General features: G+C 30.6%; 4 protein-coding genes and 1 long non-coding RNA gene across 6 annotated transcripts; 2 read left to right on the top strand and 3 right to left on the bottom strand.

Annotated features, from left to right (window-relative positions):
• Window positions 1-335: 335 nt before the first annotated feature.
• LOC107001978 (anthocyanin 5-aromatic acyltransferase-like) lies at window positions 336-1,855 on the bottom strand. Its single transcript, XM_015199920.2, has one exon. The coding sequence runs from the start codon at window positions 1,853-1,855 to the stop codon at window positions 452-454; it is 1,404 nt and encodes a 467-aa protein (XP_015055406.1). The 3' UTR covers window positions 336-451.
• Window positions 1,856-7,278: 5,423 nt separating this feature from the next.
• Window positions 7,279-9,189, bottom strand: LOC107002690 (malonyl-coenzyme:anthocyanin 5-O-glucoside-6'''-O-malonyltransferase-like). The gene has a single exon (XM_015200828.2). It carries the CDS (start codon window positions 9,087-9,089, stop codon window positions 7,719-7,721), a length of 1,371 nt encoding a protein of 456 aa, XP_015056314.1. The 5' UTR covers window positions 9,090-9,189; the 3' UTR covers window positions 7,279-7,718.
• A 2,798-nt stretch (window positions 9,190-11,987) lies between these two features.
• On the bottom strand, window positions 11,988-13,545 carry LOC107032570 (malonyl-coenzyme:anthocyanin 5-O-glucoside-6'''-O-malonyltransferase-like). The gene has a single exon (XM_015234176.2). The coding sequence runs from the start codon at window positions 13,460-13,462 to the stop codon at window positions 12,062-12,064; it is 1,401 nt and encodes a 466-aa protein (XP_015089662.1). The 5' UTR covers window positions 13,463-13,545; the 3' UTR covers window positions 11,988-12,061.
• Window positions 13,546-14,572: 1,027 nt separating this feature from the next.
• On the top strand, window positions 14,573-15,369 carry LOC114074192. Its single transcript, XR_003574638.1, has 2 exons — window positions 14,573-14,674; window positions 15,089-15,369. It is a non-coding gene; the product is annotated as an uncharacterized LOC114074192 (long non-coding RNA).
• A 3,041-nt stretch (window positions 15,370-18,410) lies between these two features.
• LOC107031892 (diacylglycerol kinase 5-like) lies at window positions 18,411-27,199 on the top strand. Of its 2 annotated transcripts, none has more exons than XM_015233382.2 (13): window positions 18,411-18,565; window positions 20,858-21,082; window positions 21,380-21,502; window positions 21,595-21,723; window positions 22,035-22,120; window positions 23,031-23,154; window positions 23,913-23,961; window positions 24,411-24,493; window positions 25,202-25,269; window positions 25,703-25,777; window positions 25,958-26,045; window positions 26,188-26,304; window positions 26,570-27,199. In XM_015233382.2, the coding sequence occupies exons 2-13, from the start codon at window positions 20,870-20,872 to the stop codon at window positions 26,894-26,896; spliced, it is 1,482 nt and encodes a 493-aa protein (XP_015088868.1). In that variant the 5' UTR covers window positions 18,411-18,565; window positions 20,858-20,869; the 3' UTR covers window positions 26,897-27,199. The 2 variants fall into 2 exon arrangements, with proteins under 2 accessions (XP_015088868.1, XP_015088869.1); XM_015233383.2 differs by having other exon boundaries at window positions 18,412-18,565; window positions 20,851-21,082; window positions 26,570-27,170.
• The last annotated feature ends 603 nt before the right edge of the window (window positions 27,200-27,802 follow it).

Raw genomic sequence — 27,802 nt, 5'->3', positions numbered from 1 at the left:
ACAATTTTTCTTTATTTGACAATTATTTTTGGCCAATAATTCAAATTCTCACATACCAGAATAAATTATTATTTGAAAACTTTTAAAAGTTTAAAACTACTTCAAATTTTTATATTTTACAAAAGACATAATACGTAAATATACATAAATATATTTTAGGAAACAATGCTCAATAATCAAAATCATGATTTTATCAAACAAGTCCATACATAACCCATATTACGGTGTATGATGTTAATTATAAAAGTCATGCTCAAACTTTTTTTTTAAATATAAATACACATCATTTATTTATATTGTAACAAAGCTCACTTAGACGAAATAATGCGAAGAATTTCATATTGTAATTTAAATTTATTCAAAGAAAAGCACAAATACAAATTAGTCAATTAACAACTAATAGAAATAATTTCGACCATCATCTCTAAAAATTCATAAAATAAAAAACTGGCTATAGGACGCTGAGTCCATCACTAAATATAGTAGCAAATGCATTCATTCGAGTTTTAGGTAAATATAAACCAATTTCCAAATCTCCATTCGAGTCCTTAGACTTACCAAGAGACATCAATAAGCCGCTCCCAAAAAAAACAAAGTGCCATTTTTGTGATTTTCCCCAACCAAAATCAGCTTCATATAAGTCATATTTTGGCGATCCAGCAATCGCAAGATATCTCCCTTCATTGGATGCCCCACCAACTTCTTTCAACCACTCGCCATTCGACACGTATTCTTTATCCTTGTTCCTTTTATAAATAATTTCTCCAATCGATTCCGTTGCAACCCTAAACCCTTCATTTCCTACTAAATCAACATGTTTTCTACTTGCAATGTACCAAATAATACAATTCCCAAAATAAGATGAAGGGAGTGGAGGATCAAATCGCGCTCTATAATTTACTGCACATCCAAAACATTCCATTACATTTTCATCTATTATTTCAGTCGCGTTCTCTGATTTTACCAGACAACTCCATGCATAACCACCTACTACGGTGTATGATGTTACATGAGTCAGGCTTGGTCGTGTTAATAAAATTAAATTCTTGAGTTTCTCAATGTGATCTCGTCTTATAGTAAATGTACCTCGGACCATGTTGTTGTTATTATTATTATTATTATTATTATTATTATTATCAGGAGGAGTTACAATTATGTCACTCATCATCTCTTTCTTATGTTTCTTCGTTTCTTCCCATATACAATCTCCTAATCCATAAGGGTCTTTGACAACAGAACGATCATAAAATGGAACGATGAATTTATCATCATGATCATCATTTCCTTTGTTTTTGTTGAGCAAAGCCCATGAATTTATGAACCCTACTATGGTAGATTCGTCACCAACGACATGATGGCTAATGCAAGAAATAGATATACCATGATTCGGAAAAAGTGTCACTTGAATAGCTAAAACCGGTGTAAATTGGACTCCGGATGCATCTTTAGGTTCAGCCATTTTAGGAACAAAGGGATGAAAATCTTTAGCGTTATGTATATGATCATAACTAACAAGATAATCGAAATCCATGTCAGTTTCAGAAAAAGTAACAGATACAGAATCTCCTGTTACATAACGTAGTTCAGGATAACCGGTAGAATTCCATGGACATACAAGATTGCCAGCTAGTGGTAGATAGTGTTTGAGAGTGAGTGAGAGTGAATGTTTGAGAGTAGGAATAATGTTTTGAATGAAACTAATTTTGTCAATATTTTGGAGTTTGTAGAATAAAATCCTTGGTATATGATGGTTATGTAATATCCATAAAGTATCAAAGCAAGTTAAAGGGAGTGTTAGTTTATCTATGGCACATGTAGGTGGTGCAACTTGGCATTGCTCAATAATCGAAACCATGTTTTTGTTTGGTTAAAAAATGAGATCAATATGTTTGGCTTATATAGCGGCAACTTTGCGATTTATTATAAAAAAGGGAAAAGATTTGAATATGCTATCGAGTTTTTAGAAAAAACTTATTTATGTTGTCCGTTAAAAGTTTGACTGATTTACGTAATTTTTGTTTGTAAAAAAGTTCGTCCATGCCATTATTTGTTAAGAGAAATAATTTCCGTAATGCAAAACCATTTTTTAGATTTGGGAACTTTAATAAATTTAAAATCACCTAAATTTTTATATTTTATAAAAACAATCATCATTTACATTTTGTTTGGATCATTGTTTCATAATGTGTTGTATTGTATTGTACTCTAATATACTGTATTGTATGGTAGATACAATATTTGGCTTAACTGTATTATTTGTTGTTGTTTAATAACATTTTAATTGTTTGGTTTGATCGTTTTATAAATTTACTAAAATATCCTAATTATTTTAGGGTAGGAGGTTTGACTAGATTTATATAATTAAGATTAAGGGTAAAATAGTATTTTGAAATATTATGTAAATATATAATTGGAAAAAGAAATTAAGTAACAATTGGAACACACCAAATTGGTTGTTCCATAAAATAAGGTTTTTCATTGTTACGTAACAATGAAATTTAACAATACAATAGATTTTAAGTAACAATCAAAACAAACATTGTAGATATAGTAACGATACAATACAATACAATGTATAACAATGATCCAAACATAGTGTTATAGTTTGGACTCAATTTCAGTTCTAGTTTGTTGTTATCTGAGTTTGCCCTCTTTAGTAACTTTCAATAATGTACCCTACTCGTTATTGACAGTATGGTAATGAATCAAAGAAAATCATTGTGTGACCAATAAATGAGTTGGTGTAAAACTTGTGAGTACTTAACGAAAAGAAGGTACTCCATATCAATTATTTAGACATATCATGAACATTTATGAATTTATATTTTAAAAACGTCATGTAACATATTCAATATTATGTAATTTAATTTTTAAAAAGAAATTAAAAAAATTGTATTAAATTAAAAATCAAACAAATTAATAAAAACAAAGGAGTACCTTATCGTTATAAAAAAATAGAAATACCCTACTCATTACGGATAGCATGTGAATGAATCAGTAAGAAAATCAATGTGTGACCTACATTGATTTGGTACAAAATTTGAAAGGAAGATTTTTAAATTTTATTTTCTAAAATAATTTGTATATATATTTGTACAATTATAACTCATATATATATATATATATATATATACACACGATTTTTTATTTCAAAAATGTCATGTGACATGTTCAATATCATGAAATTAATTTTTTTATAAAAAAAATTATATCAAGTCAAAATTAATCAAATAAATCGAAAATGAAGGAGTACCTTGTCGTCATAAAGAAATAGAAATACCCTACTCGTTACGGACAACATGTGAATGATTCAGTAAGAAAATTAATGTGTGACTAATATTGATTTGGTACAAAATTTAAAAGGACGATTATTAGAATTTATTTTCTAAGAAAAATAATTATTTATTTTAAATTTATCTCTCAATTATTATCATTTATAACAATATATAATAACTTTATATATTTTATTAAATTTGTTTTTCTTTGTCACTTTTTTTTTAGTTTTCCACTCTTTCTCTGTCTCTCGCCTATTTTCAATGAATAACTTTCACAAATAACAAACATAAGAATCATATTTGTATAGTATAGTTATATTTTGCATAATTACGCTTAATAGCAAACATAAATATGTATATTTTGCTATACATATACAAAAAAAAAGTTGTATAATCCGCTATGCATATACAAAGAAACCAGTTGTATAATTTGCTATACATATACAAAAGAAAGCAGTTAGATGCAAAAGATCAATTGTACAATTTATGTACGTATAAAACGAGAAAGAGAGAAAGACAAAAGAAAATTCGCATGAGAATATTTATATTGTATAATTATAAATGTATAGGACGAAGATATATGTATTTACATGTGTATATACAATTTCCTCTCGATTTATACAAATAGAAACACAATTATACATTTCGTTTCTGTTTGTATAAGAGAGAAAGGTGAGGGTGGCGAGCGAGATCAGAGAGAGTGGCGATCGAGATCTGGAGAGGGAGAGAGGGAAACAAAAATATATGTATATATACAATTTTGTCTCGCTTTATACAAACACAAACACAATTTATACATTTGTGTTTGTATAAAAGAGAGAGTGGCGAGCGAGAAAAGGAGAGTGGTGAACGAGAGTTTGAGGGAGAGAGGCAACTGACAAACAGTTTGTTACAGGGTACAATTAAATCAAAGTGCAATTATAACATTTAATTTAATTTTTTAGTTTGTCATTATATATAATTTTCCCTTTTTTAATTTCTCATCCTTTCTCCTTTATTTCTTTCTTACTTGTGTTCTCTCTTGTTCTTTTTTTTTTTCGTTACTCTTTCTCCATCTCTTTATGTTGCTCTTTTTTTTTCTCTTTCTTTCCCTATTTTTTTTTAGAATAATCAATGATTTCAAATCGAATAAAACATGTATCAATAATTAATTAGACAAGTTATCTAATGATAACAAACGAAGAGACATAATAAGTTGCAAATGAATTAAACTTGAACTAAAAATGTATTACACGCGTATTAAAATTGAACTAGAAGAGAATTAAACATGAATGCAAAATGTAGCAAACGAAAAAAGAGCATTCTTCGATTTGTAAACTAAATAAAACTTGTATCAATAATGAATTAAACAAGTGATTCAAATAGTAACAAACCAACCAATAAATTGTAAAATTGAATTAAACTTGTGTTTGAAAGCGGATTACACAAAAATTAAAGTTGAATTAGAAGAAATAATCCATGAATAAAATAAAATAACTACCGAAAAATAGATATTGATCTATAAAGTGAATGAAACTTGTAACAATAATGAATTAAACAAGTATCCAATAGTAACAAATAAATCAAGAAATTGTAAAAATGAACCAAATTTGCATTAAAATTGTATTACGCAATATTAAAGTTGAATTAGAAGTAGAATTAAGAACGAATGGAAAAACGTAACTAACGAAAGATAAGACAAATGATCTATAAACTGAATTGAACCTACCTTTGTTCGTGAATATGTACAACATGCATTATATGTGTCGTATAAATTATTTTGATTTATATTATTAAGAAATAGGTGATGTTTGAGAAATTTTTCAAAATGTCAATATTTTAACATTTAAGAGCGCTAATTAGCAACATTTTGAATATTTAGTAAAAATGTCAAAATTTTAGTTTGTTATTTATCTTATTTATGTTTTTATTATTTATTTTTTTATTTAAAGAATAGAATTATTTAATAACAAAAGGGAGAAAATCAAGAGAGAGAATATTTCAAAAAAAGGTAAGGATTACTTAATTTTCTTATGAGTTATATTTTCAAAGAAAACTCAAATTTTGTTCTTTTTTTCTCTCTAGAATTTTAACCTTTTTAAATTGTATTCATTCCACTATGTATTCTATTTATATTCATTATAGTTTTATGTTGTATTTTTTTATTAGTTTGTATTTATTTCAATAGGTATGCTAAATGAATCTATAGTTATTTAAGAAACATATTTGTATTCATATATTTTTCCGTGTCTATTGATTTTTTTCTTCAAAAATCTTGTATTTCGTATTCATTTCAATATGTATTTTTATTTGTTCTAGTTTTTATTTAGAATTTTGTATAGTAATATATAAAATACAAAAAAATAATATGATGAAAAAGTAAGAATGAAATATAGAATTGAAAAGAAATAAATGAATATTTGTTGTAATCATTTTTAAATAAAATATATAACTAATTGACATACCTTTAGAATGAATGAATTTTGAAACAAATACCAAATTTATAAACTATGCAACATGATTTTTGAATGGATACAAATATTAATTGTATACATACGATTTTAAATACAAATTGAGAAAGGATACCAAATTCTGAAAAAAAAATTATAAAAAAAAAAACTAAGAAAACTAATATGTGTTGTGCGTGTATTATAAATATATTATAAGTGAATTACCTAAATTAATTCTAATTAGTATCGTAAAGAAGAGGATATATGTGAGTTACCTAAATTCTTCTAATTGGTATCACCAAAAAGATGATATATTTTAAATATGTATTATAAAAGTATTGTTCATGATTATAATTCAATTTTAGTACAATTATGAAACATATCTAATTCAATTTTAATACAGACAATTCCAAAATCTTCATCTTCTTCGAGTTTTAATTTGAAATTTCTCCTAAAATCAATGCTAAACTTAATTAGTTTCCCTTAAAATTAAGATATAAACTCCAAAATGTTTTTTTCAATAATATGGAGAAACAACTTATACAAACTCATCATAATTTTGTAAAATCCAAATAATAAATTGAAAACTTGAAGTTTTTTATTGGTCATCAATGATTCTTCCTACTGTAATTTTAAAATTTTGAAATCTCAATTTACACATACGATTTTGTACAATTTTTAGGTCTTTGTATTCTTTTCCTCGTGATATTTTGAGAGTTCATGGTGCAGTATAAATCAATTTGAAGATATGACAATTTATGGATTGTTATATTTTTTTTTCCTTTAAAAAAAATATAATTAAAAATCGTTATTTGAATTAAAATTTTGAAAAAGAAGAGAAATTATATGCAGAAAAAGAGACAGACAAACATAAAAAAATGGATCAAACTTTTATACAATTTTGATCCAGAAAATTGTTAGATTTAGTTTTAAAAAAATTATTATCATAAATACTAAATGGATCTTGGTAAATATTTTCTCCATATAGCATATTTAAGTGATTTATCGAAACAAGAATGGAATATTAATTCTTCTTTTTCAAATGAAATATGCTTTTCGTGTGGATAGAGATAAATTTTGTTGTGAATATTATTGGGGCCATCTTTTTATTCTTTAAAAAAATGTCAACTTACATATTCCCCACTATACTATTTGGATCTTGATTGATTATATATCAAGTATCAAACATCCAATTATTGTAGCTATAATTTGATATTTAATAAATAAAGTGGAAAGGTAAGCAACAAACAAAAATATCTCAAATACTAAGTCTTTCGAAAGTATAAAAATGTGAAAAGTTGAATAATGTCTGAGATTTAATGTTATAAGTACAACAGCTTCTAAAAGACGATATAAATGTGAAACTATATGACAAGTCTAGACATAAGAAAAATCTTATCGAAATATCAAAACAATCTAACAAATAGAGATAGGGAAAGGTGTGGCCACACAATAACCAAGCAGCTCACCACAACTCCAAGATGATCCAAACTCAGATACAAAAACTCTATGAAGTGAGATCGTACTCAAAATCTGACATGCACCACAAAAGAATAATAAATAGAGATTGAGAATTGACATTCTTGAATTACAATCCACGATTCTATAGTAATAAATTTTCTGATAGACCTCGATACATTCTTACAAAAAGCTTAGCCCATGGTTGAATATAGCAACAAAAGCATTCATTGGAGTTATGGGCAAAGACAAGCCAACCTCTAAATCTCCATGTGAATCTTTGTACTTGCAAATGGACATAAGAAATATCTTATCGGAATATCAAAACAATCTAACAAATAGAGATAGGGAAAAGTGTGGCCACAGAATAACCAAGCAGCTCACCACAACTTCAAGATGATCCAAACTCATATACAAAAACTCTATAAAGTGCGATCATACTCAAAATCTAACATGCACCACAAAAGAGTAATAAATAGAGATAGGGAATTGACATTCTTGAATTACAATCCACGATTCTATAGTAATAAATTTTCCGATAGACCTTGGTACATTCTTACAAAAAGCTTAGCCCATGGTTGAATATAGCAACAAAAGCATTCATTCGAGTTTTGGGCAAAGACAAGCCAACCTCTAAATCTCCATGTGAATCTTTGTACTTGTTAATGGACATAGATATACCACTACTATTATCAATAGAAATTATTTCTATTTTTTCTGGCCTACCCCAACCAAAATCAACCTCATACAAATTAAACTTTGGTGATCCAGAAACTGAAAGTGTGTGTTTCATGTCAATGCCACAAAATTCTCTATACCAACTACAATTCAAGATCGATTCCACATCCTTCATTTGATTCTTGATAGCCTCTCCAATGACTTCCACAGCAATTATAAACCCTTCCTTCCCAACTAATTCGACACGACTTGCTTTTGAAACAATCGTCACTAGGCAATTCCCAAAATAAGATTGAGGAAGTGGTGGATTGAGACGCGATCTACAATCAGCTACACATCCAAAAATCTCCATAACATCCTCATCTATCATCTCATCCTCAATCGCGAACTTTGATTTTATCAAACAAGTCCATATATAAGCACAAGTTATTGTAAAAGATGTCACATAACTTAGGTTAGGTCTTCTTGACAATATTAAATTCTTGAGCTTAACGATGTTATTTCTTTCTATAATAAATGTACCTCGAACTCTATCAAGAGGAGGAATCACAATTATGTCACCTATCTCCGGCATGTTTTGCTTCATTTCATCCCATATAATCGCCCCTTGTTTATAAGGATCTTTTATTACGGACCTATCATAAAATGGAACGAACTCATTACCTAAACATTGTTCATCACCGCGTAATTTGTTGAGTAAACCCCATGCTCTTATGAATTTCACGATAATATTTCCATCACAAGCAACATGATGGTTACTAAAACCAATGGATATGCCAAGATTTGGAAAAAGTGTAACTTGAATGGCTAAGACGGGGACTAGTTTAAACCCCGGTGCATCCTTAGGTTGTGCTAATTGAGGAATGAAGGGATAAAAATCATTAGCATTTCGAGGATGGTAACCAATGAGATGATTGAAGTCCATGTCAGTTTCAGTAAAAGTAACTGATACAGAATCTCCAGTCACATAACGTAACTCTGGATAACCACTAGAATTTAGTGGACATGCAATGTTGCCAACTAAGGGTGTGTAGTGTTTGAGAGTGAGGGAGAGTGAATGTTTAAGAGAAGGAATAATGTTTTGAACGAAATCGAGTTTGGAAATTGGTAACTTGTAGAATAAAATCCTACGCATATAGCCAAAAACAAACCACATATGATCAAAATAAGTTAGAGGGAGCGTTAGCTCAGCTGCGCCACCGTGGGGAGGTGGCGCAACTTGGCATTGCTCAATCAGAAGAGAAGTCATTGTTGTTTGGTAAAGTAATACACAAAGTATAGGTTTGGCTTATCAATATCTAATGATTTTTGAATGTGTGGCTGATGCACAAAGTATAGGTTTGGCATATAAATATCTACTCATGATTTTGAATGTGTGGCTGATGCACAAAGTAGGTTTGGCTTATATATCAATATAGGGAAAAGGGTCTGATATACCCTTCAACTTTGTCATCTAGAGCTGATATACCCCTTGTTATGAAAGTGGCTCATATATACCCCTACTTGTAAACAAATGGCTCACATATACCCTTTTCCTCTAACGGAAATGAAAAAAAAAAAATTTAATCTAAATTTTTATTATTTCTTTCTAAAAAATATAATCCAATATGAGTAAATTTAATCCTCGTCAAACATATTTTTTTTTGACCTTTTTTTTGTTTCAATGACTAATTTATAATTATTATTTTGATAATCAAATTTATTTATGTTTCACTAATATTCTTGTAAAACTTATTGTAGATGACCAAATTTTTTCTTCGAATACGAAATTAAATTACAATACACACAAAAAAAATAGTTTAAATTTTTTTTCTTTAAACTAAGGAATGAAAGAAAAAACATAAGAATAAGAAACTTAAATAATTATAATAAAAAAAGTCAAAAAATAATTTATATATGAAAAAAATTAAAATATACCTTGAACTTTGATAGAAGAATCATATATACCCCTAAATAATTTTTTAAAAAAAATTACAAGTAATAAATATAAAATTTAAAACTAATTTTTTAACTTCCGTTAAATGAAGGGTATATATGAGCCATTTTGTAACGGGAGGGGTATATGTGAGTCGTTTGTATAACGGTAAGGGCATATATGAGCCACCTTTATAGCGGGGGGTATATTAGCTCCAAATGACAAAGTTGAGGGGTATATCAGACCCTTTTCCCATCAATATATTAGACAATAACATGAAAGTTAGTCAAGTGGTTGTTGCTACTTTGCGGATCATTGCCAGATTCAGAATTTTCATTAAGGAAATTCAAGAATATTTGTTGTTGGAATTTTGAAGGTAAATTTTTAAACTCTTATATTATTGAGTCAACCTCTAGTCTCGTATTCAAGAGATTCAGATTTCAGAATCTCTCTCTATATATATAAAAAAAAATTATTAGTTGACCTATACAATGTAATTACCGTATATAAAATGTTGATCCTTTTAAAAAGAATTTCGAATAAGATAAAATTATCTTTGTTGTTATTAATTTCTCTAATAATAATAAGAACCTTAAAATTAATTAAGATCATCTCTAATCCACCTCTATTTTACTCTCCATTCTCTATATTTGGAGAGTAAAATAGAGAATGGTTACTCCAACTCACTCTATATTCACCAAATTTGGAGAACTACTATTCACGCTCTCTATTACATTTTTTAATATTTTACTATTATTTCAATTACTTTCCAATTAACATATTATTTTACATATAGTTTCACTAATTAAATAACTAATATTCATAAGTCATTGAATGTAATATAATATTTTAAAAAATATATTATTTGATATATGCTACTTTAATTTCAAATTAATATTTTTTTTATAATTTTCATCAAAAATAAAAATGTATTTTATTATTAATTTTCATTATAAAGAATACACAAAATTAAAATTGTAAGATGAAAAATTTAATTTAAATACAACATAACAATACACTGCATAAAATAATAATTTAAATACAACATAAAATACAATAATTACACAATAATCAATTCGCGATGAAACAAGAATCATGTAAAAATGATGTTGAACGAGAATTCAGAGTTTTGCAAGTATTGCAAGTCCCTCACGTTTTCGGAGAAAGAAAGTGCTACATAATATAATGACTACATATATTATACTACACAACGTGATAGTTAAGGATAACCGTGATCTTAAAGCACCAATTCAAGATGTCGTAGAAGCTCCAACTCCAATGATAGAAATAGTGTTAGATGAAAATCTCCAATTTGAACAATTTTTAGCTAGACATAATAAAATTAAGGACAAAAATGATCATTTTGAATTTCGTAATGCATTAATAGAGCATTTATAGGAGCAACGTAATGATTTCGAAAATTGAGTGATTATGTAATGTTTTGTCTAATCGTATTTTAATTTTATTTGAATTTGTTCAATAATTTATATATTTTATAATATTCTCGTGCAATTTATGGTATTTAAATTTTTTGAATAAAATATAATAATTAAATTAAGAAATTGAAAAATAATTTTTTGTATCACATGAGAATTATATAAAGTAATTATTGAGAAAAAGAAATAAATGATTTATATAATGAATAAGAACGAAATAAAAATAATAATATAATATTGAGAATAGAGAATTTTTTTTTAGAGTGTAAAATAGAGAATTAAATTGAATTTGATTGCCTTAAAAAATAGAAAACTCTGTATTTGAAGAATAAAATAGAGTGTAGGATTGGAGATGCGCTAAATCCTCATTTTGGTTTCACAACATAAGTACTATCTTGTTATATCTTTAACACGTGCTACGTACCCTATGTTTTTTTCTAGATTTTTGTTATATTTTTAATTGATAAATTTTATATTACCAACAACTCTCATTAACTTTTTATTCTTCAACACTCTCGTTTAAGGTAGGTGGTATGAAAATATTCTTCATTCCAAAAAGAATGAATTATAAGATTTTTGCAGAGTATAAGTATTTTTTTAAAATATAAAAAAGACTAATTTTAAGTAGACTTCATGTATTTTCCAATAATTAAACCTTAAGAAGATTTGTCAAAAAGAAAAGTATACTATATATATAGCAGTACATTTTCTTTTAGAAGATACATTACTCTTAAAGGTGCAAAATACATAAACAAAACAAACAAACAAAAAATAATTATTTGGCTGTAGAAAGAACTAATATCAAGCAATTGAATATGCGAGTCAAAAGATAATAAGGGTAGGGGTCTTTGCCAAATCCTCGAAAAGTACTCACATTTGGCATAGAAAGCTAAGGCCGTGAGTGAATATAGCAGCAAAAGCATTCATTCGAGTTTTAGACAAAGACAAACCAATCTCTAAATCTCCATCAAAATCCTTAGATTTACTAAGAGACATTGAAATTTCACCATTATTATTGTCAATAGAAATAAATTCTAACTTTGCGGCTCTTCCCCATCCAAAATCAGCAGCATATAAGTCATGTTTTGGCGATCCAGAAATTGAAAACAATCGATTCACGTCTAGGTTGCCCAATACTTTTAACCAATCACCATTAAGGACCCATTCATCATCCTTCATTTTTTCTTGAATGACTTCTCCAATTAATTCTACCGCAATTATAAACCCTTCCTTTCCAACTAAGTCAACATGCCTTATTGATTTTGTGATATACCCAACTATGCAATTCCCAAAATAAGATTGAGGAAGTGGTGGATTGAATCGCGCTCTAAAATCTGCTGCACATGCGAAATATTCCATTACACTATCATCTATGATCATCTCTTCTCCTGTCGCGTCCTCTGATTTTATCAAACAAGTCCATATATAAGCACTCGTTACGGTAAAAGATGTAACATGAGTTAGAGTAGTACTATTACTACCCCGTCTTCTTGAGTTCAATATTAAATTCTCCAGCTTCTCAATTTCATCTCTTTTAATAGTAAATGTCCCTCGAACCTTGTGTTCAGGAGGAGGAGTCACAATGTCACGCATATCTAGATTCTTGCTTTTCATTTCTTCCCACATGGAGACCCCTAGTCCATATGGGTCTTTTACTACGGACCTATCATAAAATGGAATTAGCTCATTCGATAAGAATTGTTCATGTCCACCGAATTTATGGAGTAGAGCCCACGCCTTAATGAACCCTGCTATGGTAGCTCCATCACCAACAACATGATGGTTAGTGAAACCAATGGATACACCAAGATTCGGAAAAAGTGTCACTTGAATGGCTAAGACCGGGGCTAATTGGACCCCGGGTGCATCCCTAGGTTCCCCTAACCTAGGAACAAAGTGATAAAAATCCTTAGCATTACGCGGATGGTCACCAATGAGATAATTGAAATCCATATCAGTCTCAGAAAAAGTAACAGACACAGAATCTCCTGTCACATAACGTAACTCAGGATATCCATTTGTATCTAGTGGACAAGCAACGTTTCCGGCTAAGGGCGTATAGTGTTTGAGAGTGAGGGAGAGTGAATTCTTAAGAGGAGGAATAATGTTTTGAACGAAATCGGATTTGGAAATGGAGAGCTTGTAGAATAGTATCCGCCGCATACGATGAAACCCTAACCAAAAAAAATCTAAATAAGTAAGAGGGAGTGTCACCTCGGCTGCGCCGCCGGGAGGTGGCGCAACTTGACATTGCTCAATCACGGTGGCCATGTTAATTGATATAATGTTTGGCTAAGAAATACACATAACACACATATATAGAGAGAGATGGAGCCCTCAGATGAAAAGTGTGGCTTTATGTTTATCTCTCACACCAAACGAGTTAGTAAAAATTTACGTTATAAACGTCTTAATCGACCTCGGGGAATGTGTATGGTTTGAGCCTCTTTTGTCCTAATTTGAGGCACATCAAATCTATGATGTTTTTTTTATTTTTTCTTAAGACTAGAAATCATAATTCTAGATATTTAAGATCTCTTTAGAAAATTCAAAAAGCACATAATTTATTTATTTTTGGTCTAATAATTAATCCTATTTGAAAAAAGAAAAAGAATAAAGATGTTAAATTAGATTTTGGATTTGAACTTTTTTTTCATTATCTAGAGTTCCACTAGGGCATTTGTACCCCACAATTGTCCCATTCCTTGAGGATTCACCTGTTAAAAATAGAGTTTAAATTTAGCCTCCGTTTGGTCATACTATATGATATCATGATATGTTGAATAACCAAATCGAACTCAAAAGGAAAAACAAACCCACATATATATATGTATAAATATACAGATGAAATTGAAAAGTACAGTTACGTTGGTGCAAAGTGTTACATCAGGCCATTTATGTTTTTTTTTTAAAATAACCTCAAAAAAAAATATGAAAGAAATTACATTAAATAGTAATAGTATCTAGATCATAATTAAAAGGATGAAAACTTATTAATGTAAAAGGATTTACTATCCAAATAATTAAAGGCAATCTCTTAAAAAAAACTAGATTTACTATCCATATAATTAAAGGTAATCCTTTTTAAAAAAATAGATTTACTCTCCAAATAATTAAAGGTGATCTCTTTAAAAAAATAGATTTACTATCCAAATAATTAAAGGTAATCTCTTTTAAATAAATAGATAATTAAATGTAATCTTTTTTTAAAAAAATAGATTTACCCTCCAAAAAAGTTAAAGGTAATCTATTTAAAAATAATAGATTTACTATCCAAATAATTAAAGGTAATCTCTTTAAAAAATATAGTCAGTGAATCATTTTTTAATACTATATAAGATGAGCATGGTGCTTCATCATTTTCATTATAAAAAAATACATTTTGAAAAAATCATAACCAAAAAAAAAATAAAAAAATGGCAGCCTCTTTGTCTTTGTTTAAAGTTGTGTTTCTTATTGTGCTATTTTTCATGGGCAATGCAGGTATATCATCTTTTTACTTTATTCTTTTTTTACCAATCAATAATGATGAGAGATAATAAAATATTTTTTAGAAAAATTTATATATCGTTTTTTCAAAATAATCACTCAATCAATCAACTATTTGTTCTGGATTTCATCAATTCAGATTTAGTTCAGTCTGCTTCAATACAGGTATGAAATATCTCTGGGCCATAATTAAAAAAAAAGTATATCACGAATCCAGACTAATTATCAGAAATTATGAACTTAACGCCATTGGATATATGAGAACTCTCTACCTTTAATTAAAGCTCTTAACTCTAATCTATAGAGAATGTAAATCTTGCGTAGCGTGAATCTAAATTAGTCAAATTTATCATTCTTGTTTATTTATTTTATAACAATTCTTACTTATATTTTATTTTATTTTAACAGAGGCAAATATTTGTCAAGAACCAAGCAAAACATTCAAGGGACCATGTGTAGAACAAGCAAAGTGTACAAGTGCTTGTCAAAGTGAGGGTTTTCAATTTGGAGAGTGTAGTAACTCCATATGCTACTGCACAAAGCCATGTCCTCCCAATAACCAATCATAAATATTTTGTAATTTTTATTATTTATAAATTATCATTGTATTTTTATGAGGCTCAAAAAATATATACTTCTACTTTGATGATTAATTTATATCTATTTATGATTAGAGATCTTAAATATTAGCTATGAAACGAAGATTAATTCTGATAGTTAAAAGGTGTTTTTTCATTTTTAGTGAGTTTAACTTCCTTTCGAATTTAGCTTCAGACTGAGAAGTTTAAATTTTTAATTTTTTAATTTTGTCGAATTTAGAAAAATAAAAATTAAACCCGAAGTACATTGAATTATGAGTGTTTAACACTCTAAAATAATCTTACTTATGGGCCTTTTTGTATTAGAGTATAAAACTTATATATTTTAAATAATATTTTTACTGTTTTAGGCATTAAAAATTGGGACCTATTTTTTTGAGAAACTTTCACATATAGCCACTTAAAAATAATTAATACTCTCTATAGCTATAGTTTGATAATTACAATTAGCTACATGTTATTTGGAGGAGAGAGACGAGCAAAAATGGGAGAGAGAGGAGAGAGGCGAGAGAGAGTGGGAAAAGGTGAATTGTTTATGTACATTGGTAGATAATTGTATATTATCCATATGTAATTGTATATATGGAAAGAGAGATTGGGAGGAGGATGAGAGAGGCAAGAGAGACTGGGAGAGAGAGGAGAGAGGCAAGCGAGATCGAGAGAGGCGAGCGAGCGAGGGCGGAGAGTGGGAGAGAGGTGAATTGTATATGTATATAATTGTATATAACTATATATTATACATATACATTTGTATAAATGGCAAGTGAGATTGGGAGAGGGAGGAGAGAGGCGAGCGAGATTGAGAGAGGGAGGAGAGAGGCAAGCGAGAGAGGGCAGAGAGTGGGAGAGAGGTGAATTATATATGTATATAGGCTAAAAAATTATATACTATACATATTTATTTGTATATTCTGGTGAATTATACATATACAAACATGACTAATTATACAAATTCGAAGTCAGCCCACATAATTAATGTATAATGTTAGTCGCGAGTGGTAATTATAGCAAATTATAGCTATGATGAGTAATTAAATAGTATAAATTTGCTTATCCGCGTAATTTTCCCATTTTTTCCTTCTGATTTAAAAGCCATTGACAGTGTTAAAGTTTCTTTAAAGATTTCAGGTTGAACCTTCAAGTAGGATTAGTATTTATTGAATATTCGGGTTTTCTTTTATATGGTATCTAAATTGAAGTTTGATTAAATTTGAATACTTTCTTTTTATTTTTCATTCGATATCTGTATTGGAGTCTGACTAAGTATGAATCACATACCGCAAGACCCATTTGTGAGTGGTGGTTGCAATAAAATTTTCTCCATATACACAGAGCTCGAATCTGAGATCTCTAATTAATGGTGGAGTAGTCATAGTCACTATATCACAAGCCATATTGATACCTACTGAATATCTAGTTGTTTAAGAAATGCATCTATGAAACACATAATACTGATATAACACACAAAAATAATTGATCAATGTCTATTTAAAAATAATTGATCAATGTCTATTCATACATTTCTGGCTATCTCTGAACAAACATCACCACTCAGATTAAAATGTAAATCTACTATAAATTGAGAGGACTCAATAAGCTAATTAATAATGATATTGAAGAATTCGATAGAACTAACGAATCCTCTCGATTTTTCTACGCCAAAGATTTTGAAATGATTTACTCGACGCTGTTCATACTAACCAAGGGTGTGTTTGGTAGGAAGTAAAATGTTTTCTATGAAAATTATTATTTTTTTGGATAATTACGAAAGTAAATAAGTTTTTTATACTTATTCTTTTGTGTTTTGATATGTAATTAATTAAAATGTGTTATCTTACAGATAATTGTATATAATTTACAACAAATATTATATGATTAAGGTGAAGGTAAAGGTTGGCGGGGATCTACTAAATTTTGAATCGTGTAAAATTGAGATTTTATTATACTATATTGATTGAAAAACCAACACAAACAATTAATATTTAAATAAATTAAAATTAAATTAAACATAAAAATATAAACAAATAAAGCCTAAGCATGTGAGTTCAATTTTATATTAAGTTCAAGATTTTCTATTCCCTTCTCAGATCCCAATCCCATATAGCAGGAAAAAATTATTGCGAAAAGTTAAATCTAATTATTTATTTATGCGGTAGTTATATTATTATAATTACCATCGTTTTATTGTTTTTTTTTTAGAAAAGACATAAAGTAATATCTGAAGTTGTCTCGAATTTTCAAAAAGACATCTAAACTATGCAAGTGACTTATTATCCCCTAAATAATTCTGAACTGATATTATTATATCATTTTTTTTCCACCTGGCATGGAGAGTGTATACACTCTGTTAAATAGCGTGAACAAATTAAAAAACGAATATAATTTTATTTTTACAAGAATTTTACTATAAAATATATATTTTTATTTTTCTTATTATTATAAATAAATTTAAAAAATTAATGTTTGATCAAGTTTTAAAACGGATTTTTTTTAAAATTGTTATAGAATATAGATTATAGTATAATTTAGTGGTAGGTCCTATGTGAATATTCTTTAGGTATCACATGTTCATTTTCTTCTGCGGGGCCCATTTTGAAAATGAAATTCATTAATTGAGTTGAACTTATAAATTTACTAATTATGAATTATGCACTCATAAAAGTTGAATTTTAAGACATAATAATTTCACTTTAGAAATAGATTTAAATTATTGATGTCATATTTTATGTGATCCTAATCCAAAATAGTAATACTAATGATGATATTCCACTAATTATTCACTTTTAAATAATTCAAATTGCTCTGATAATAGCTTTATGACATCGGATTAATTTATTATTTTAGTACTATTATTAACATCTGTTGTGTTAGAATAATCAAGACGTATCTATCTTTAATTAAACATTTTAGGTTCGAACCTTAAAAATTAGTAAAATCTTGTTAACAACATTATATTGTCTTCAGACATGAAATAGAATATAAAATTGTGGGTATTATATAGTGTGAAACCAAAAATAATTCTAGTAATAATAATTGAGGGTGATTAGCAAAACAAGTTACGATGAAATTATAAATATTTTTTCTTTATGATTCAACGGCAAGTTAACTTTTAGACGTGAATTCGAATTAATTCATTACCCAAATGAGTCAACCATTGCCCTAAACATACTCTTTCTTATTTCTCATTGGATACTTTTAGATCCAATTGTTTTTTTCTTCTCTCTCTAAAGTAGTTGCATTTTCTGTTTCAGTTGGAATTGCTCAACCCAATCCTCTGTTTTCTCAGGTAAATTCTCTCTTCACTCGCAAAAATTTCTCATCCGAATTCAATTCGCTTTGCAATGTTTGTTTGATCGTTGGAATAAAAAAGTAATTGTTAATCTCTTTGCATTCCTTTGTGATCATGTTTTTTTATGATCTGAATTGCGTTTAAGATGTAATTGATTGATTTGCTCACGAAAAAATGTTGATGTTTTTGGCTTTTTTGTTTGTTGAAATGATTGCTATTATGTATGGGTCCATGGGCGGAACTACCTTAGGCGAAGAGTGATCTAATGCACACCCTTCGTTTGAAAATTATATGGTGTATAGAGGTTATATTGAATTTTGTGCACCTTTAATGTAATTGAGAAGAAAAGTTGAACGCCCTTCACTAATATGGGTCACACTTATGACTTGACAAAAGAACATATTCGTTGTAATCTCACAAGTGGGGTGGGGGAAGTGTAAAATGTAGGTAGATCTTACCACATACCTTTGTGGGCTAGATTGACTCTTTTCAATGGACTTTCGTCTCAAAGAAAATGAAGTTATTGGGGGAAAAGTTGTGAGAAGAAACACTCTTTATTGCTTTGGATGTTGTAAATGAATGCTAACTTTGTATGGTTCACACTCTTTATTGCTTAACAACAGCTACAACATACGCAGTGTAATCTCATAAATGAGATCTGGAAGGGTAAAATTTAGGCAAATCTTACCCCTACCTTTTTGGGATAGATTGGTTGTTTCGGATAGACCCTCGGCTCAGAAAAAGCAAAGTTATTTGGGAAAGGGTTGCAAGAAGAAATACTCTTTATTGCTTAACAACAACACCAACATGCTTTGTAATTCCACAAGTAGGGTCTGTGGAGGGTAAAATGTACGCAAATCTTACCCTACCTCTGTGGGGGTAGAGAGGGTGTTTTCAATAGACCTGTTAAAGAATGACAAAAGTCCCACATCGGTGATTAATGAGATGGGTGGACTCATTATAAGGCTTGGGCAATCCTCCTCCCTTTGAGCTAGCTTTTGGGGTGTGAGTTAGGCCTAAGACCTAATTTCACATGGTATCAGAGCAGGGTCCGTCTCACCCGATGTTGGGATCCCCAAAATCAAATTGCCCACGCACCAGATGCTAAGCACTGGGCGTGAGGTGGGGTGTTAAAGAATGACAAAAGTCCCACATCGGTGATTAATGAGATGGGTGGACTCTTTATAAGGCTTGGGCAATACTCCTCCCTTTGAGCTAGCTTTTGGGGTGTGAGTTAGGCCTAAGACCTAATTTCACATGGTATCAGAGCAGAGCCCGTCTCACCCGATGTTGGGGTCCCCAAAATTAAAATTGCCCACGCACCAGATGCTAAGCACTGGGCGTGAGGTGGGGTGTTAAAGAATGACAAAAGTCCCACATCGGTGATTAATGAGATGGGTGGACTCCTTATAAGGCTTGGGCAATCCTCCTCCCTTTGAGCTAGCTTTTGGGGTGTGAGTTAGGCCTAAGACCTAATTTCACATGGTATCAGAGCAGGACCCGTCTCACCCGATGTTGGGGTCCCCAAAATTAAAATTGCCCACGCACCAGATGCTAAGCACTGGGCGTGAGGTGGGGTGTTAAAGAATGACAAAAGTCCCACATCGGTGATTAATGAGATGGGTGGACTCCTTATAAGGCTTGGGCAATCCTCCTCCCTTTGAGCTAGCTTTTGGGGTGTGAGTTAGGCCTAAGACCTAATTTCACAAGACCCTTAACTCAAAAAGCTACGTTATTCAGTGAAGGGTTGCAAAAAGAAACACTCTTTATTGCTCTGAGTGTTGTAAATGAGAGCCGACTTTGTATTGGATACTCTTAATTGCTTGACTGTTGGATGGAAATGTTGACCTAGTGGATATGAACTTCAATGTTTTTTGTTAGAATCCTATGTTGCTTGATGTTTCGGACCGTAGTCTCTGTATATGCTTTTGGGCAATGTTAGCCGCTTGAACTAGCTACGAGGTTGAATTAGGTCCAAGGTCCATTTTCTTTATGTGTTTTCAAAACTCATCCTGACGCTTGGTTACCTAATGTTGGAGCCCCATGTTAACTGAGTTTTAGAGGCTAACAAGTAGATATTAAGCTGCACAAAAGTGACCCGAATACCACCATTGCAGAAAAATGAATATGGAGGATTCATTAACTGTTTTTGACTAATTTGAGATTGAGGAATAGTTGATTAATTGATTAACTGTATATATAACAAATTGTAGCATATTCATGTATTGAACAAGTGGTGGTTTTGTCTTTTCATATATATTCTTTTCACCAACTCTTTTTAGTTTGCAGGTACAGCTAGTTATGGCCACTTCCGAAAGCAATTTTAATGAGGACATCAAGAAAGATTTTTATATCCCTACCTATATACTTTCAGAGGATGCAAGTCGGAGTGATGATGTAAAATTGCCTGATGTGCCTACATGTCCCGTGCTAGTATTCATCAACTCTAAAAGTGGAGGTCAACTTGGTGGAGATCTTCTTAATACATATCAATCACTTCTTAACAAATATCAGGTATTGACGCTGGTTGCATTGATTCACATAGCAAAGCTTGGTGAACATAAAGTGTGAGACAAGATCATTTTTGAGTCATCTTTACGAATTCTCAATTGAAAAGTTAGACCTTAAGTCAGGTTGTGACAGTACCACTAAACCTTTAATGGGATATAGAATTTAGAGACATCACTTCACTGTTTCATTTTTAAGCTTGATATATAAATTGTATGGCTCTCTTTTATCATTTTGTCTTTTCTGTTTTTGTTCTGTGGTTTTAGGCAGATCCCTCACATAGATGCATTTTAAACTTTTCAGGTTTTTGATTTGGGAAAAGAAACTCCTGATAGTGTTTTACGCAGACTCTATCTGAATCTAGAAAAGCTAAAGAGCAATGGTGATAAATTTGCCGCGAAACTTGAGGAGAGATTGAGGATTATTGTGAGTACAGCTTTATTATATTTACCGAGTTTCTTATAAGTTTACCTGATGATTACTTCCCGGCATTTAGCCTTGACACAGTTGTTTACTAGGTTGCAGGTGGCGATGGCACAGCTGGCTGGCTTCTTGGAGTTGTATCTGATCTCAAATTATCTCAGCCACCACCAATTGCTACTGTGCCTTTGGGAACTGGAAACAACCTTCCATTCTCTTTTGGCTGGGTAAGGGTCCTTAGCTGAACTGCGCAACTCGCCAGTATGTGCTGCATATATTTTTCTGTCAATGATTGCTTCAAATAGAGTCAGTTGTGTGACAACTGTTAAAATGTTTACTGCTATTTCATTGAGTGATTATTATTTTTAGTTTAGCTTATGCTATCACATGAGATTTTGTAGGCAAACCAGCTCATTTACGTTTTCCACTTAAGTTAGATGCTGGAGGATTTCAAGTTTATCTCATCTGTGATACATTGATCAGAATTCATCATAGAGGGTGATACACCATATTAATATGCATTTGGTGTAACTGGCAGGGAAAGAAGAATCCAGGAACCGACCAAAACTCGGTTATCTCATTCTTGAAGAAAGTGATGGATGCAAAAGAAATGAAGATAGACAGGTTATTCCATTCAAACTATTCAAAGAGTTAGTTTATGTATGTTATAGTGGCCTCTGGGCTCTGTGAGCTTTTCAAAATTGAAAGTTGATTCCTTTAAAAGGATGTTGAATTGTTCACTAAAATTCTTGCCAGTGTTTGATACAAACCAGAAATATTGTATGCTCTAACCAATTTAAGTATCCCATTTAATATTATTGAGATGAGAGTTAGTAATTATAGTGAATACAATGCAGGACCTGTAAGGCTCATGAGTAATAAAATGTTTCTTTTTTCTTTTCCCCGAGAACAGAAAGAAAAGGGAAAAGGTAATATTAGAAGTAAAAAAGTAGCCCGGATAGACAAAAAGGAATAGTTGCAGTGTCTTCATATATTTTTACCTGTATAGTTTATCCTGCAGTAAACTAAAAAGTGATACTGGAAGCATACACACCCTTTTAATTTCTTCCGTGCACTATTATAATTGGGCAACATTTTGTAGATATTAGATTTATTGTGAGAACTGTTGATAACATGAAAGCTTAATTCACAAAATAGAAGTAGCATTATCAATGTTTATATTATAAAAACTCTTTTTGTTTTATGGTTGTGTTACGGAAATTATATATTCAAAGCTGATAGATCTGTGTTACAAAATTATCATTTATGTCTATTATTTAAATGTTTTGGTTAAACTATTGCACAACAATAATAAACTATTTCAGAACTTCATAAAATTTTAAAGTTTTTTGGAAATTTTGATGCGTAGAAGTTTAATGGAAGTTTAGTATTGCTATATCCGATATTCTTATTAAGGTTTGATGATTCGTCTCATTTTATACCGTACTTTCAATATTACAAGTGATTTTATAGTTTAATTGATCACACTGATTGGACCAATTAGCAAATATTGAAAGATTTGACGTTTAAACAGTTGGCACATTCTAATGAGGATGAGAGCACCAAAAGAGGGTTGCTGTGATCCTATTGCACCACTTGAATTGCCTCATTCGTTGCATGCGTTTCACCGGGTGTCTCCTTCTGATGATCTTAATGTGGTAAGAGCTGTACATAAGGAAACTTCTATTGTCTAACATGAAAAATTACAGTATCATATTAGTCTAGCTCTATCTTACATGTGCACCTAAGGTCCCTGTTATCTTTACTTTTCTTTTTGTGTTACATTCTTTTTGAGATTTAGCTGTATGAAAAACCTCTGTGGAGCACTGGAGCTCCTACTCCATAAACCAAGTTGTGGTATTATCTTACGTTTTTCTTTTGTTTGTTGTTCTTTTCCTTTTTCTGTACTAAGGCGACTTCATTTAAAAAAGAGTATATGGTTGAATTGTAATATCATATTTTACAATTGCTTGCAGTGTGCTAATTCCTTGACCTATATTCTATCTGAATACAAATTATTTGCGTAAATACTCTAATATAATCTTCACAGAGAAGAAGGTGCAAATTGAAAGACAAAAGTACACTTAAGAACCTAAATACCTCTTCCACATTCATTACACTTGGAAATTTTCGAAAATTTTTATGTATTTACTTGCACATATGAGGTCCTGCTGCAGGCTAGCTATGTAATTTCTGTATGAAATTCCTATACAAATTTCTAATTTGATTATTAAATGACAGCAGACACATGCATGCACAATTTGTGGGATGTTATTCTCTTGATTGTCTTAATTTGTTATTCCATTTTATTGTCTGTTACAAGATTTATCTTTGTTGAAATTGAAGAGCATAAGCTCCTCTTTTTAAATTTTCTTTTTATAGCAATAACCAAACTACTTATTTAATTATCTCACAGGAAGGATGCCATACATTTCGTGGAGGATTCTGGAATTATTTCAGCATGGGTAAGTAATATTCTCTTGATTATGAAATACGTTCCTGAAAGCCATCCGACATTTTCATTTCGTTCCTGAAAATCCACCTTCTTGTATTAAAATAGAATAATCCCTATTTTTCTTAAAGATGATGTCTTTCTTAATTAATTCAAAGTGTAAATTTTGAAACAAGGAAGGAATTTTTTTGATTATAAAACTAGAAAGAATCAATTGATAAATTTTTGAAATAAGTCAGAGCTAATAAGTTTGTGAAGGCCTACATTGGACAATGATTTAACTGAATGACAACCTGTATTTGGATACGAAAGCATCCTAGTATTGTAGTTGACATGAATAAGGTGGCTACAAATTATGTCTCAAACCCGAAAAGGAAACCTGAGTGTATTTTGAAAGTACAATGCTGCTTGTACTATTGTTATCTAGTAACACATCTAATCTTGAATTCTCTGTGTCATCAGGGATGGATGCACAAGTGTCATATGCATTTCATTCAGAACGAAAGATGCATCCTGAAAAATTCAAAAACCAGCTTGTCAATCAGGTATTGAAGTGCATGGAAGGATTAAGATGACTTGGTTCCATTTTTATGCATTAATTCTTGAAAGGCGAGGAATTAAGATTACTTGGACCCATTTTCATATATTATCTGACTCATTGTATCCTTTTGTAGTAATATCTTTCTTGAACCCAATAGATTCTAGTTCTGTGATACCTGAAAAAGTATAAAAAACAAAATTATTATGAATTTTAGCAATTGACTTAGCTGATAAAACGATGGGTGAGATGTAACGGTTCTTTTCCGAGAGGGAAGGAAGGGATTTGTGTAGATCCTTAATCTTTCGGAAGGGCTCATTTGCATCTTCATTTTTCAGACATGCGGTAAAGAGAGGTTTTTTAAAATTTCAAATTGTTACAGTACATTGAAAATATTTTTGCTATCACATTGTGTATTATCAGAAAAGGGATATCTCATTTTCTGTTCAGCTTAATATTTATCGTGTAAATAGAATTGATGGTCTCTACACTTTATTGCCAGTGTTCATGCTTAAATGAAGTTATTGTGTACTTTTTCCTTGAGGTAGTGATTTAGCATTCTCCGAGATTAAGCCTATGGTGTCCTTCTATACTCTAGGCTTATAAAAATGCAATACCCTAGATTATTTCTTGAGAGCAAGCATTTCATTTTATTCGAAACTTGGTGCTATTATTTATGAAAGTTTGACTGATGGATTTCTGGCTTTCTCATTAGAGTACATATGCAAGGCTTGGATGTACGCAAGGATGGTTTTTTGCATCCCTTGTTCATCCTTCTTCAAGGTGAATCTTCAGTATGCTTAATTCATAACTTCTTGTAGATCTTCTATTACAATAATTTTAATGGAACCTCTCATGTACATAAGGAAATTAATTAGCTTGATATGATTAATTTAGCTAAATCTCTTGAGAACAACCAAATAGCCATAGTTCTTTCTCCTTTTATACGATTCTCAAATAACCATTTATATTTTCCTCGGACTTATATAACTTGAACATGAAAAAACAAAATTTGTGGAGAACTCAGTAACTAGTACAAGATTTATCTGACGATAACTTGTGCAGATAAATTTATGCAAATAGGATCTCATGCTTTTTTATAATATCAAGCGGAAAAACAATTGTTCAAGTAAATATTTATAGGATTCATTATCTTTACTATTTGCCTCTTTGATGGTATATATTATGAGCATATATGGATTTACATTTACTGCAGGAACATAGCTCAACTGGCCAAAGTTAAGATAATGAAAAAGCACGGCGAATGGCAAGACCTTGACATCCCTCCCAGGTAGCATCAATTAGTTGTTGTTACGAGGAAACTTTAGAAGAGATTATGACTCGCCTCCTGTAATGTAATTCTGGTTGCATTGTCACGTCTGTCTCTATGTTTTACAAGTTGATTGCTAAACATGACAACATTTGAGTTATAAACACTTTACCTCTTCTGGTTGTCCCATTGTTCTTGCAGTATCAGGTCAATTGTGTGCCTAAACTTGCCTAGCTTTTCTGGTGGACTAAATCCTTGGGGAACACCAAATAGCAACAAACGCCGAGATGTCTGTACTCTATATACTTCTTCCACCATCTACCGTCTTTTCCTTTTTTCTATTTTCTATGTGTGCGCACATCAATAGATTTCTGTCTTAAAATCTTTTTCTCGCTTTTTTCTAATCATGTATTTATTAATGTAAATGACAGAGGGACTTGACTCCGCCATATGTTGATGATGGCCTCATTGAGGTTGTTGGCTTTAGAAATGCTTGGCATGGAATGGTACTTCTTGCTCCAAATGGACATGGGACACGGCTTGCACAGGTTTGGGATATTAATATGTTTATTCAAATATAAGGTCGTGTATATATTATGCATGCACCTTTATAGACATGCCTTATAGTGATATTCATATGTAAACTTCACGTGTTATCACTTTAGTGATCAATTATCAGTTGGTTCAAGATGGTCCAAATGTTAAACTTTCATATTGCATATAAGATCCATTAGTTTCCTGTTTGTAGGCACATTGTCTGATACTTGAGCTGCGTTCCTTTTGAATATTTTTGTTACATTTCCCTGTTTGTAGGCACATCGTATCCGGTTTGAGTTTCATAAGGGTGCAGCTGACCACACGTTCATGAGGATCGATGGAGAACCATGGAAGCAGCCTCTCCCCGTAGATGATGACACAGTTGTGGTAGAAATCGCGCATCTTGGCCAAGTTAAGATGCTTGCTACCCACGATTGCAGATCCAAAAGTGTACACGACCCTTCAGGTCATGTCAATCATGATTGTGATGACGGAGATAGTGATGGCGAAGAGGATGATTCAGTCGTGGAAGAACAGAGGAAATTCGGGGCAGCAGACACATTCAAAATTCCTGAGGAAGTTGACATTTCACATATCAGTTGATTCTTTAATCCCAACATTTTTTTTCCAAAATCTTCACCCTAATGATTTCTATGATATATACAGTAGATGGAAAATGGTTCTTGTGAGTTGTGAGATATATTATGACTTGACATTTCAGTATTTTGCATACTAATTTCTTGATCAATTACAGTGTAAATGTGAGTTAAATTTCTTAGTGTATAATTCTGGAAAATGATGGGAGATATATCTGTCTTGTAACTTGAAATTTCAAGAAAATTATTATGTGCTATATGATTCTATGATTTGATAAATAGATTTTACAATATGATTTTATTTACACGAGTTACAATCTCCTTATTATTTTCTATGTTCTCTTTACTTTTGTATTCTTGTGTTAGCTGCTCTGATGTTCATTACTTAATCGAAGGTCTTTCGGAAACAGTCTCTCTTCCTTTTCGAGGTAGTGTTAAAATTTGTGTATATTCCGTCTCTTCAGGCCCCCTTTTTGGGACTATCCTAGGTGGTTGTGGTTCTTATTGAGTTGCAATCTTAAATTATTGGTAGTAAATGTTTACATGAGATTATTTCGTTTCTTATATGATACATCAACGCTGATAAGTAAAATTGTCTAAACAATAGTACGAAAATTACAAAAAATAAAACAAAAATTGATATCTTGTGATTTGTTAGAAGTTATATTTTTCACTTACACTGGCTACACACAATATCATTATCATAATCTCGATTTTTAATTTTTAAAAACGTTAATAATATTACCTTACTAAATTCATAAAGTAAAAATATATCGTAATTAACCATGTTAGGTGCGTTTGATACAGAGGGAAGCATTTTTTCACAAAACTAAAAATATTTTTTTTTTGAAAAACAAGTGAGAATCTTATTTATTTTCTCTCGTGAATTATTAGATGTCAATGAATTAATACG

The sequence above is a fragment of the Solanum pennellii genome, chromosome 10 (assembly GCF_001406875.1).
Source record: "Solanum pennellii chromosome 10, SPENNV200".
In the NCBI taxonomy this organism is placed as follows: Eukaryota; Viridiplantae; Streptophyta; class Magnoliopsida; order Solanales; family Solanaceae; genus Solanum; species Solanum pennellii.
The sequence above is the reverse complement of the archived record's forward strand: the minus strand, read 5'-3'. Positions and strand labels throughout refer to the sequence as shown.